The sequence below is a fragment of the Genypterus blacodes genome, unplaced genomic scaffold (genome assembly GCF_046128005.1).
Source record: "Genypterus blacodes isolate CSIRO-AG114 ecotype Tasmania unplaced genomic scaffold, CSIRO-AGI_Gbla_v1 ptg000067l_1, whole genome shotgun sequence".
NCBI lineage: Eukaryota > Metazoa > Chordata > Actinopteri > Ophidiiformes > Ophidiidae > Genypterus > Genypterus blacodes.
This window is the reverse complement of record NW_027466879.1, coordinates 11,599,251-11,613,767: the sequence shown is the minus strand read 5'-3', so window position 1 is coordinate 11,613,767 and position 14,517 is coordinate 11,599,251. Positions and strand designations below refer to the sequence as shown.

Sequence of the window (14,517 nt, the reverse complement as noted above, 5' to 3'; positions counted from 1 at the left end):
TTCACTTTGTGCTTCAGCTGGCTACATCACAGAGAACCACAAAGGAAAATACTGTCATGTTGTAAAAACCAACAAGACAAAGCCGTAATTCAAAACAAGATCAAAACAATAGGGGTTTGAGATGGTTGCTTGTGGAGACACTGCAAACAGTTCTTTAATGGAGCTATGTTTCCGTTTCCAACCTTAACATAACCCAAACAGACACATTAAAGTACAATTTACCACACCAAGAGCTGAAAACCTCATCCAGTGTACACTGGGACGGAGCTGAACGTTTCGGGGTCCATTATAGCAAAAGCGCTACACTACAGAAATATCCAAAAAACACTTGTGAAATGAGAAAAGGTCAGTTCAGATTGAGAAAATTTAGGTTTAGAAAATGGCCTACGATTTAGTGCTCAAGAAAAAGTGTGATCTACCTAATCCAAAACCAAACAGAAAGTACGAGAGGCTGGAACTGTATCCATAACTCACTGTGTGTTTGACTCTCTCTTTCTGGCTCTTTTCCCGACACACTAACGCACATAAGTGTGTTTTCCTGCCAGATAGCTGATAGCATGTTGCCTGCATATCAGCGGGCAGCACACGTGTTTTTATTAATACCACAGCAGTGTAATCGGTGTATTATATGAATTTCTGTTCAAGAATTATACAAATACTTATTACAATAAAAACACCCAATAAACATGCCTTTGACAGGATGCCAACATTGATTGTAGTTTCAACCACATTGTACAGCCTGTGTTCAAAGTCTACTCTACCCTATGGAGGAACTATATAGCAGTGTTTTCTCTACCATTTAAATAGAGCCAGCAGCCATGAGGTGGACAGGGGGTGCCACCAGGACAGTATGATGTCTGTCCGCCTTTAAGTGCTCTGTAGCCACATCAATACAAAAAAGTTCTGGGTTTCAAGCTTCTCTACTTCTGGACATCATCTATCTCATACGATCCTTTATGGCTTTTTGACTATGTAAATTCAAGGAACCTACCTTAACTACAGGTACAGACTACAGTGGTACAGAAAAACAGCCAAAGATTTGTATTTATAACTAGACAGAAAAAGGTTGGTCCTCGTTTTTCGAGATTTGTCTTAAAATGCCTCTTTACATAACTTTGAGGGGAAAAAGAAGATCCTTTGTGTGTTCAGGATGACTAAATATAAGTTTAATTAGCCAACACTGACATGTCAGAGACAGTGAATGAATATAGTGACAGGCTGCGACATTCCTGATGTGTAATCCATTCAGTCAGGGGTTAACCAAAGACAAAAAGTTCTTCCAGTAAATCCCAGAAGACCTACTTTGTACTTTAATGATGTGCTTTCATCTCCTCAGACCATACAAAGCACCGGAAAAACATCCCCCCATGCTGTTCAATGTGTGAGCGTGTGTGTGTTTTTGTGTGGTTGAGAGTCAGACAGTGCGTTTGCTTCCCAGCATGCACAGACATGGCTCTCCTCTAAAAGCCTCTAAGAGTTATGAAGGAGACAAAACACCCAAACCAGTTTCAAAAAACCAAATGAGGAGTAAACACAGTAAAGTATGCCCCCCCCCCCCTCACCCCCCCGCCCCACACACACAATTGGAAACAGCCTTTGAATCCTCTTTGCCAGATAACACTTTTTATGAATGAGCTCAGACTAGAAAGATGAGGTCAATATTTACTCATTTGTTGTAGTTAAAAAGAACCCCGTCATCACTGACTGAGCTGATGAACGACTGAGTCTGGAAACTCAATGCCCCTGAACAACAAGTTGGCTCTAACACAAATACATTAGGCTTTGCAGAAGACACACAGCTAATACTGGCTAAATGTGAGGTTTAGACCTGATATCAAGTGTGCGTAGCCTGTGCTTCTCTCCTTGAGCAGTGGTGCCCACATACACAGCCTTTAGTTTAGCATAATAAGCTTAATCAATCAATTACAATCAAGTCAATCAATTACAATCAAGTCATACAGGGCAATAAGAGGGCCAAGTGCCCTCGGTTTTGTCTTTCCAACACAGAAGACAGAATTCCAGTTTACAACCGCCCCCAAAGGAGAGATTTTGCTCCATATTCCAAAGGTATAAACAAGTTTACCTTCTGACTCAAGCCAGACGGGCTGCATCACATCAACTATCCTGTGGCCCTTAATTCAACAGGATGTTCACACACACAAGACTGCAGGATACGCATGGCAGGGTTTTTGCATACCAATATGCGTATTTCACATCTAGTAACAACACCAAAAATAAAGCTTACAGAAGTATGGAATGTGTTTGCTGGTGCTGGTACAAACATCAAGTTAAAGGACACCTTCCGAGTACAAGCAGCAGCATTATTTACCTTTTATTGTCATATATTAACTAGGAACATGCATGACTCAATAACAAAGCAAACCTCCTCTGGTCTGGGAGCTGCCACACAACAACAACCTGAGGGAAAGAGCACCGTTTGGCCTGCCAGCTTGTCTGTTCCAGCTATCAGCCTTACTCACTTTAATGAAGCCTGGCTTTACTACCAGAGACCTTTGCCTACAAACTGCCTAATAAATAGCACAACAATGCAGTGTGTGCAGCGAGAGCTGTAGTGCTCATGTGGTTTGAGATCAATTCGGTTTTAAACCAGTGTTGTCCGTGACTAATGGCCTGTTTACCCCGACCAATATACTCCCTCTGAAGCCCCGGAGATTAGTTTAAATTCACACGGTCATTCTCAACTTCTACACTGTCTATCTAAAATGACAAGTCATTGTAACATCTCCATTGTTTCCCGCAACATTATATTGTGATAAACACCAATGTGACTCCAAAGATGTAATTGAGAATAACTTGCAGCAGAATGTAAGATTGCCATAGACACAATCTAAACAGCGCACAAACAGAGAAGACCGCCACAAGACGAGTAAGAAGTTATACGATAGGGTACGCATGAACGTCACAAACAAAGAGAATTTATAATCTTGGAAAAAAATGTCTTCTTCTATTTCTTCGCATACATTAAAAGACAAAGAAAGATAGCGAGCCATCACAGAAGAATGTCAGACTGTCATTAGCACTTGGATAGAATTTGGGGTTCATCATTTACATTAAAAGCATAACTTCATTTGTTTGAACTGAGTTGAGTAGAGATTTTGAATGTTAAAAAGTACCTTTATACCACTTTGATGTGTGTGTTACAAACATATACATACAACCACAAATTGAACTGATTGAATCCAAACAGTTATTTTGTGTAATGCCTCGTTCAGACAGGAGAGGCACATATGACGCAGGTCTACTGAAGCCCTGTTTAACAAGCATGTGATGCATTCATTATACTGCTGTCAGAGTTTAATCCTTTGTTGTCACTCAGAACATGTACGTACTTTACTGCGATTAAGCCGCATGCATGCATGCACGGAATCCTTAGCATTCCACCGATCTCAGGGTATACAGCACATGATGCATTGCATAATCGGAACATACATTTCTTAAGGTTAAAGGAAAAGATATTCACACTGATGTCTCAGAGTGTGTGTGTGTGTGTGTGTGTGTGTGTGTGTGTGTGTGTGTGTGTGTGTGTGTGTGTCCATCTGCTGTGCTGAGACACCATATAGCAGAACACAAGAGTAAGGGGACTCCAGTTAGCCAAGTACTAGTTGCTTGGGCAGTAGTGAATTGTGAAATCTTAAAAAATGGTTGTCTGTAATGCAACACAAGCTGAAGTGCTTTATTTTTTTATTGGGTGATGACCTTCACCCTTCTTCCTTCAGAACCATCTTATTTAAAAAAAATTAAACATGATGCATCTGCTCATTGCAGGACGCACAAAGAATGGAGTGGATGTTGTCAGGAAAGGAGAGGAAAGGAAAGGAGGAGAGATGTTTTTCTTCCTTTTTTTTTATTGCCGACCGGAACATGCCGTTTTCCTGCTGACTGAAGAAATAATAGATACTGCCAAGTTTAGCACCTCCTAGATCCATCAACAGCTTCTCTGGCCATGCAACAATTCGCCTTCCAAGATACAGCATTTTCCCGCAGTCTACAACCTGCCACCCCAATACACAAGACAGGCAAGGTGCTTGCGTGTCTAAACATAAAGTATATATATGTTTTGTCTGTTTCCCAGCACCTCTGGGCTCAAGTGTGTGTGGTGACGATGATAGACAGTTTGTGTTTGCGTGTCCGTTGCATGTGTGCATGTAGATACGCACATTCCCAGCCATTCCTGAAACAGGTGCATGTCACGAGACTGAAAACAACATGCTGAGTCTGCAGCAAGGTCACCAAAGACAATTCACACAGAGACAGACAGACACACACACACGGACACACACACAAACACAAACACAGTCATCCAAAATCTTCTGTCTGAATCACACCAACAAAGCAAATCAACTAAAATACCACAGAGAAGGTGCATCATCACCGCAGTCAATTGTGAATACCAACGTCTCACCAACTTCGTCAAATGAATGCCAGAGTTCATGTTATCACAAGAAATGGGTGGAGGGCTACATGTTTTAAGGACAGAACCTTTCACGACACTTCCAAATTCAAATCTACACATAAAAGGTGAAAGGCTTAGCCTGCATGATCTATTTGCAATTCAAATCCCTGATGTGCCATTGTGTGCTTACCTTTCTGGCAGTGATTGGAGTTCCAGCATCTGTAGCTGTAGTTGTCGTTGAATATGGTCTTTCTGCACTGAGGGTTGTTCTCCATGATGCCTGGACAAACATCGCTGCACTCCTTGGACTGCTTGTTCCCTGCGATGAAATTGTTGAATTCTGCATCCATGATAAGAGACCAGTCGATGGAATCTAGGTAGCAGAGCTCAGGGTTCTTCTCGATCCGAATGGCACCTCGGGTGATGTTCCTCAGGTTATAGAGGCCAATGTCCTTCAAGCTAGTCATCTCAAAGATCACCAGAGCGTAGTTGTAGAAGAGGCTACGTCCACGGATCACTGTGAGGTTGGGAAAGAGCGTGCTCAAGCTGTCCAGGCCAGACACCCGGAAAAGCAGCAGGTAATCTGTGATCATGGTCAGCTTGGGAAAGCTGAGCGAGCGGAAGAACTCCTGGTTGATGTTATTGTTTTTGTCACCGATGAGGAGAATCTGCAAGTAGCCCTCCACCACTGTGCAGTTCTCAAGTCGCCTGAATTCACTGATGTCATTGCCGATGTCGATGCTGGGACCACAGACTGCAGAGGGAAATAAAAAGAAAAGGTGAGCAGAACCATACACACCTGGCAGTTTCCTATTTTAATTTATATACTGTATGCTCTTTCTTATTCAGACCTACATTACAAATCTTTCTTGGTGTATTACTGTGTTTGCTGCTCGTAACTAATCAATCTTCTCACAAGGATCATTTGGTTTCATCGTCTCTGTGAGGTCTCAGCTAAATCCCACTTGTTTCTGTGCTACGGAAAACAACCAAGTGGAAACACTTACAAATGACCCGAATATTTCATAACTTATTTACAAAGTAATTTGCAATAAATAGCTTTTCGTAAACGTTGAACTCCAATCATGAAACACCGATATTTACACAGAAATGTGTATCCAATACATTTCTTAAATATTGACAGTACACTTAAACTGTGGTGTTGTTGACTGAACATGTTTGTCCACGGATATCCAATGCCAAGCTCAACAGTGTGTGACAGAGCAAATACTTCACTCAGGTTCAATTCAAGCTCAGTGAACAGTGCATTAAAGCTTTGATTGCTCAGCCTTCAGGGTATTGTTGTTCTGCTTTACACCTATCAACATGGGTTAATTTTCTGCTTTTATCCAGCTTTATTATCACAACTTCAAAGGCCGTTGAAAGGCTCCACTATGAAAGATGTCCTCCATAAAAACATGCAAATACTGTCAGTTTCTCAAATATACTGTACGTGTTGAAAAACCTTTTCAAACCGTGATAAGACAAGATAAGTCATGCGTGGTGCAGTTTCTCACTCATACTTCACTAAAGACAGCAGTTACAGTGTGGAACATCCTTGTGAAGAATTCTCACTCTGCTATTGTTCACACAGTGGTTTGAAAATGTACCGACAGCAGGACCAATGTATATGTAATCTAATGTACAGTTGATGACAGGTAAGTTTGAGCTCTTCCCTAGGCTGACTCATTATATATTGTCGTTGGTCAATTATTACACCATTTCTTAGCAACGATAATGTACTTTAAATTGGTATGTGATTGCAAATGCAGCCAACACATGGACATCCCACCAGTCGAGTTTCTGGCGACTTGTAAGCTCGATATTTGCTCTACTTGCTTCAATCCCTGAATTTGGTCCACCAACTCCCGAAACTCCTGTCACGTTCAACTTTTTTAACAGCCACTTACGCTCAGCATCCTTTCGCTTCAACCTCAGGCATTCAACGGTACCGTCCATCCCAGAAAAAAATGTGTTGACAGCTGGTAAGAGCTGAAACTCAGTTTTAAGTAGGATTAGAGACTGTATCACATTACACAAACTGGATACAGTTAATGCTTCAAAATACTCCCTGATGGCACTTTCCCATATAACACTATATCCACTGCATGTGTGTAAACAACAGCCATGGCCATGCGGCTTCATGTGCTTGCTGTTGTGTTTCTATGTTTTCCTGTAATTACCACACAAAATGTCAGTGGAAAAAAAAGAGTCTCTTAGTACTTGAAGTTAGGTTGAGCCATCCAAACTGTTTCCCACCTGTGTGCTATGCTAAAGCCCTAGCAGCACCCGATGAAACATGCAGGCCATTATCTCAAATCCCTTCGTGGAGGATTCCGACTTCCAGGCCGGAGGGCAGTGAGTCATGGAAAACTCACAACAACCAGTTAATAGCTTGTCACACTTGTGGACAAGCTACTCTATGGACACACTTACATGTACAGCAATGGTTCGATATAAGTCTGACCATTAGTTAGACCAAGATATGATGTGTTTTAACAACAATACATTTCCTCTGTATTGTTATTTTGCTAAGTTGTCCTGTAGAACTATTTACCATAAATGATAAAAACCCTTGTTGTGGGTTGATCTAAATTGGTACATGTACTGTACATCAACTTAATCACTGTCTGGATCTGGTGAGCAAATGTTCTATTAAAAGGAGGGGAATTTAATTCTATTGATGTTTAAAATTCAACTGACAACCAGAATAGTCTAAAGCAGAGCAAGATAAAGAGGGAGGGAGACAGAGAGTGCATGAGTGGGCGAGTCTGCAGGAGAACTAAAGATGACTTTATTACTTGGTACTCATGTAGTGGAATTTTGTGGAATTCTGTGGTTTTCCAATAATATGCAGACTGGAGCCTCTGTGAGTGATGATGACCGGAGATTAACCTGTGACAGCAGTCTCAGTAAGGGTCCAATGTGTTCCTCAAACTTGCATCTTATATGCATTTTATTTTATTAAAGAAAGGTCTATAAATAGCTGGCAGCAGTTCTAAAAACCGAGTTCAAACAAAAATTCACTGACATTAAGTACTTTTCATCTTTGGGATTGCTACTCCCAAAAATGTATCAAATAAATGTATTCCAAAATCCTGATCATTCCCAAAGGATTACAGGTTATGTAGGAACACAAATCAATGCCAGTGCTGTTTCCAGGTGGGAGTAGTGTTTAGCCAAACAGTGTTATTAACTCGAGGTTAATTTCAAGCTCAACATAAAATAGAGGGTTAAGAGCAAGAGCAAGAGAAGACATCAAAGCCTTCCATGTGCCAATACAAAATGGTTTTGGTGTGATTTATAGTGCAGTGTACTAGTATAGCTGCTGTGTCGCTGTCTATCATCTAGTAATCATTGCTCGCTGTCAGCAGCCCTGAGCGGGCCGCATACCTGTTAATTCAGTCAACAACACCCCAGCCTGTAAAAAGACACACAGTGCCTAGTTACATTACATACCTCAAGTTACATCACCACAGCCTCACAGTTTCACCCTCCGTGGCCTTACTTCAACGCCAGCATGCCTAGCTTTCATGGGAACTGCTCCCAACCGTGCCCGTGAAAATGCTAAACAGAGTTTCTGATCAAAATGTACATCTTGTGCACCAGTGTAAATACCGATAGCAGGTGTAGTGGCTTAACAACAACCACCCCTCCCCTTCCTTCCCACACTGACACATTTCATACAGCTGAGTACACATACCTATCTCCAGAGCTTTGATGGGTCTCCAGATAACATGTTTATTTTTTGATAACCTTTTCCCAGCTGCATGCAACAGCCAGACTGTCCGCAGACAATCAGAGGAAATCTATAAGAAGTCCCAAACAAGAAATAGGAAGCAATATACCCTCTGAGCTGGTGCTTCAGTCCCTGCTACAAGACTGCAGCAAATCTGTCTACTCTTCATTTTCAACCTGTTAGAAACAGACAGCTGTAAGAGAAGTCTATTGGTATATACTGTGGTCATTAGAGGCAAGGTGAAAGGAAATGAGCAGGGAATCGTTTGATAAAGATCATTTTTGACAGATGAAACTTGTCTGGTTCATCTGAAAAGCTGTGTGTGTCTACAGCAACAGAACTGAACCTGGTTAACCCTGAACTAATGCGGCAGAAGAGGAGAAATATTCTGAATAAGCCACACAAGGAACCTTTAGACAGCTCCAAGTCTGAGTGAGAATAAATGTAGGATTTCGTTGGGAGAACCTCTCTGCTGCTCCCAGGTTTGTCTTGTGACCACTGGTGCTAACAGTAAACCCCATAACACACAGTTCACAGGCTCCTCACTCTTTCCAATCAACAGAACTTGGTCTGTTTTGCTTGTGAATGTATTTTGGCTTGTTCTATTTTAAAACCAAGACCCTGGTTCAACCCTCTCACCCCTCTCCTTGCCTCCCCAAAATGTCATGATGAATGGGATGAATCAAATAGTTTGGTTTGCAGTATACCTGGAAACATGGAAAGATTCCTTGCGGGAACCCATAAAAGGCAATTAAATATGAATACTTCAGGTATTACATTTTTCACGCAGCAGCTTTACATACTTGATAGACTACACAACCTCTGTTTCTTTGTGGTAACAACTGATATTGCTCAAACTTTTCAGAAGAGTTTCAAAGTTTCAAGTTTTCATAGAAACTCTTTTGAGTTACCACTGTTCTCCCGTCCCCATCGTGTGCATGATGGAACCATATAGTTGGCATAGTTGACAGGAAAACAAAGAATGCATTACTAGAAAAACACACAGTGACCCTTTCTGACAAACAGTGTTCAGTGCTGTGATTTGTGTCAATAATGAGAGAGGGTTATTAAAATGCTGAAGCTTGTGTAAAGAATAACCATACATAAGACTGACAGGGCAAATTATGGATTATTCCACTGAGGTTAGGTATAGGATGTATGACCAGAAATTGTGGAACCCTAATATTATGTAATTAGAAATAGTTGGTCAAGATTATGCATAGTACTTCACTTAGTCTAAAGCTTAACCACACTGACTGACACTGCTCTCTAAATGCTGTAACTGGCTTGGACGGTTTGTTGCAAATATGAAATCCTGTTTGGATAGTCCAAGCAGAACCAGGACATTTTAGACTTGAATGTTAAAATAGCAGATGTTGGAAAGTGAGCCCAATCAAACTCAGCTACCTGCCTTGCTATTTCTGAATTCCCTTTACCCCAAATTGGTAGGGTTTTTTTTTCTTCACGAGAGACCACAGAGATCAAAGATACACCCACTGCTCTGTGGGCTCTGAATCACATCAATATGACTCTATGCTGACAATGTGGTGTGCACAAAGTACTAAGAGGTTGACTTTTTTTCTCCATTGACTCAGCTATGTTACTATACATACTAACACTGCTTTCATGTGAACATTACTTCTTAAATATTGTAAATAACATAACACAAACGAGCTTCATCCACACATGAAGCAATTCTCAAAGCTGAGATACGTCACATACTTTCAGTATACGTATAAAGTATACGTATAAAGTATACGTATAAAGTATACGTCACATACTTTCACATATTAATATACTTGTACATATTAATACTTGTATTAATATGTTTCACATATTAATATACTTGTAGCAGGTCATTCTGGTTAACACATACAAACATACACAAAACACAACTTGAGTACTACTCTTACCCACGCGTGTAAAGTTAAATACCAAGTATGTTCCTGTGTGTACTACACTACATAAACAACACATCTCTGACACATCCCTGATACACAGAGCTGTAGTGTGTCTGCTTACATTCATAACGTGTGTTTTCACATTTATACAAGCAAACCTTAACGCTTAACGTTTCCCCAGTGTGTGTGGTGTGAGTGTGTGTGTGCGTGGAGCAGCTCTACTTACTCTCTGCGGTGGCGGGCCGAAGGCAGGAGGACAGACCCAGCATCAGACCCCAAAACAAGGTCAAACGGCTCCATTCCGTTCGAGACCTCATTCCTGGATAAATGAATCGCTCTCAAATCCAGCGAATAAATATGTTGAGTTGAGGAAACGTCGGTAGAAGCTCGTCCAGGCTAATAAAAAGCCTTTTAATCTCCAGCCAGCAGCTTTTAGCCGTTAGCCGGCTAATGGGAGCTAATAGCCACTACAAACAGGCTAGCAACACAGCCCTCTCACGCTTTCCAACGGGAGTCCAATTAAGCTCCAAAAACGTCGATTGATTCCCCTGGACATAAACATACACGCACATAGTACTGTTTATTCTTGGTAAAAATGACACCCCATTTATGTGAATAGAGAAACCAATGCGCCTAAACTAGCGGTGGGGATTCCTCTATAATCCGCATCTTCGCACTCCATATCTGGAGGAAAAAACCTTCAACGTCCGGCTGTTGGAAGATCCTCGGAAGGGAGGCAGTAAATGGGTCAAAACCAATTAAAACGAAGTGCAAAGAGACTGCCTAGGACATTTCCAATGTAATAAATGTGTACGTTGCTCTGTTGTGGTGAAAGACGCGGTATTTGATTGGAAATATCCAGGATAAAATCAGGACTCAGACCGCAGCCTCCTTCTCCTCCTCCTCCTCCTCCTCTCAGCCGCTCATCATGCACACACACACAGCGCGGTGTTATGGTAGCTGGAATTCACGTTCATATCTTCCGTAAACTGAGTTGTTGTGTTATTTTATCCTATCGGGTTAAATACTTGCTTATCTATTGCTATCCGTCGGTAGAAAACGAGCTGGTAAGGTTAGACAGATTAATGAACAGGTAGGCACGCATAGTCTCCTTCGGTCGGTCTGCAGTCTGCCGTGTTCGCTGTAAACACGGCACTCCAAAGATCGTCTTTGATAGCGAGATGGATAACTCCGGTTTCAAACCTTGGTGTCTGTGAAAATAGACAAACATGTCCTCACTGCAGTAGGGCAGTTGCCATAGTAATAACTGTGGTAGTCAATCGGAAGACGCCAGTTTATGCTCTACAACTAATCTAACATAACTGTAAAATTTCTGTTAAATACGCGGCAAATGGTAAACACAGTCACATTATGTTGGCTCGATGCGGAGAGTTTTATCAATGTTCTACGTTTTCTTCTTCATTTTCGGCAATAATTGATGTAGAGGTAAGACGGTGACCTCTACATAAACATAAGTCGTGTGAAGACGAGACGAAAGGGCAATTTTTCTGGAAGATTCGGATCACCGCTCTGTTCAAACTAACACCGCAAATACCGGCAGAGTGACACCTCTATATTTGTTTCTCCTCGATAGTCCCCGCCGTAGTGGTCTCTGTCTGCGACGCGGTGTGAAGGAAAATCCGGGATATGGATCCAGGATCAGGGTTGTTTTGCTGCGCCCAAATACTCTGCAGAAGACTATCATGTCTCGTAAAATCTGCACCACCTGTCTCTTTTTAATGAAGGGATTGCAGATGGAGACCTATCATTCATACGGATACACCCGTTTCTTCACATATTATCACATCATATCATATAGCGAACTATGCGCTCACAGGTGTCCGTTTATTTGCTTACATTATTGATATAGGCCTAGATTAGAGTGCAATTGGATCATTGGCATATTAGATTAGGTTGTGTTAAGCAATCTCAAGTGTGTGTTAATTTACTGTAATATGATTTATCCATTTTTAATCGTAATATAATCAATTTACCAAATGTAACAAAATCACGGGCACGTCAATCTTTCACTCAATCAGCCAAATAATACGAAATATCTAAATTCTAAAAACAGATGGATTCCTTCATTTAATCTTGACTAATCAAATTAAAAGACTGTAGATACGGATGGGGTTGTTTTACTGGATTGTTGGATAGCTCTTAGAGGAGCGATAATGTGCGACATTCTCCAACACTCGACTTCTCTGGAAAAGTCACCGAACTGCTGCCACCCTCAGGGCAAATGTACTAACTGCACATCTCATGTCTTGGAGAAAATGGAATGGAATGTGGAATTTACTCTTATCTTGTCATCATAAAGCTATGAAAAATAAATAAATGAACCATCAGTGGATACCGACCTGATAACCCTGACTGATTTAACACTATGTTGTTTTTGTAGTCATAAAATAACTAATTATTCAATCAATAATATCACGTGCTGAGATAATTATGAACCAAAATAACACATTGCATTTCAGTGACTTTCATTTTTTTTAGACCCTGGCAGGTAAAGCTGCAGGGATCTGTAAGGCCCTTGCTGAAGAAGTGGATGGTCAGCAGCTTGTGATGTTACCAGAGGAGCAGACCATAAAGAAAACTGTTCATAGAAGAGACTTTGACAGTTTAGACTCTCCCTGTAATTACAGGCTGCTTTCATCACCTCACAGACCACAGCACAGAAGCATTATTTGAAAGGCCTAGATTTCCTCAGCTCTGGCAGACAGCACTTATCTCCCATCACAATCAAACAATTAGCAGGGGGAAATGCACATTAAAAATGAAGTGAATATCAGTGGCCACCCAAGACTTAAAATACAGTGACTCAGCCTCTAACAAGTGCTTACTGTACCAACATGATCCCTGCATGCCAGAGAATGCTGTGCCTGTCCACTTGCATTTGTTAAGTCCCTATTAAAGTCCCTGTGAAGGCAGGCGGCTGGCCCACCTACCTCGACCATCCTGATGGAATTCATTCTCCCTCGGCACTCATGTGGAATTAAGCCTGTTTACCACCAACAGGTCACACATGCTAATGAGCGTCTGTTTGTTTTCCACTGTGCCCATGAAGGAGGAAGGGAATATTGGGGGAGAAATAATAGATGATGTGCAGACAACAGGCTGGGTGAATTTGCAGCACTAATGATGGAAAACATAGAACAGAGGATTAATGGAGATGAAATCAGAGCAGGAAATGTGGTGTGACATTTTGGTGGTGCTGAGGTGGACCACACAGGCAGAATGTCGACTGGCCTGACTTTTACAGTGCCGCTGTGGGTCAACAACCGCTTGACCTTGATAAAGATTGGTTGATGCAGTCCTATCTGAGAGGTATGGTGAGAAGCATGACATGGTATCAAATATTTAACCTGGATATTTATGTGTATTTGAATGTTATGGCACTGATGACAGCAGAATCAATCATCAGATGCATTTATTGTGAATAGCTCCCTAATACTGTTTCCATTCATTTCCCCAGTAATTGTTACTAGATTTAACACAATATATGAGTGTAGGTTTAATGAGGAACATGGTGTTTGTCAACTCTGCCCTGCATCAGTTCCACACATCCCTATTTGAGGTGACAACTAATATTTCATTGAGCAGCTTCCCTTATTACTGTTGCTGAGGTGACCTTGTGAAATGCACCCACCTCACAATCGCATCAGTGCAGTTTCCCAGTGACCATTTATACTGTATAAATATATAGGTAAACAAAGGAAATATTAATAATTCTATTGAGCAGCTGCATGTAACTTTAACTTTGGCAAAACATAAATGGATGAAAATCAGCATTCCAGTACATTATGTAAAATATTTAAATAAGACCCACTGTTATGAAAGAACTTGGATTATGCATTGGCTAAATATAGTCAAAGTTAAATTTTATTTCATGGTGTTGTTCTATTCGTTTGGGGATTACACTTGATTGGCATTGCTCCCTTACAGCAGCCTGAGTTTGAACTTTGGGTTAAATGTTAACTCTGCATGTGGTATGTGTGAGCTTTTTCCTCCAGTACAAGATATGCAGGACAGCCAAGATGAATCCAAATGTACTCTTGGTATGAATGTTTGGTATGAATAACAAAATGAATGATGAAATCAAGATTTTATGACCTGAATTTGTTGTAAGCGTGTGGAAAAGGTGATGTGTGATGTGCATATTTTGATGAAAGGTAAAAATCTTAAAGTTAAGTTCAAAGCTACCACCACCAGCTCAGTTGCAGTTATAATCTGCAAGATGTACTATACAGTGTATTTGATTGCCTGTCACATCACTCCGTATGCTGGATTCTGCTTACCATATAGTGTTTATTATCAGCTGGGATGACTTTCACCTATCTCATTAGTTTGTGTGAGACAGTGTGTCGGCCTTCGGAAGTAAATCATCCACAAATCTGCTGGTCGTCCTTTGTGGCAATCTCCTTCAGCAGCTTCTATATTATCTTTACTCACATCTCCAT

The 14,517-nt window shown here is 41.1% G+C and overlaps 1 protein-coding gene across 1 annotated transcript in view; it reads right to left on the bottom strand.

Annotated features, from left to right (window-relative positions):
• Positions 1-11,197, bottom strand: part of igf1rb (insulin-like growth factor 1b receptor) — a 37,693-nt gene extending 26,496 nt beyond the window's left edge. The window contains exons 1-2 of the mRNA XM_076155496.1: positions 10,281-11,197; positions 4,605-5,168 (exon numbers count right to left, since the gene is read on the bottom strand). Of these exons, the coding sequence (XP_076011611.1) occupies positions 4,605-5,168; positions 10,281-10,371 (655 nt within the window). The 5' untranslated portion in view covers positions 10,372-11,197. The remainder of the gene's footprint in view (positions 1-4,604; positions 5,169-10,280) is intronic.
• Between the last annotated feature and the right edge of the window lie 3,320 nt (positions 11,198-14,517).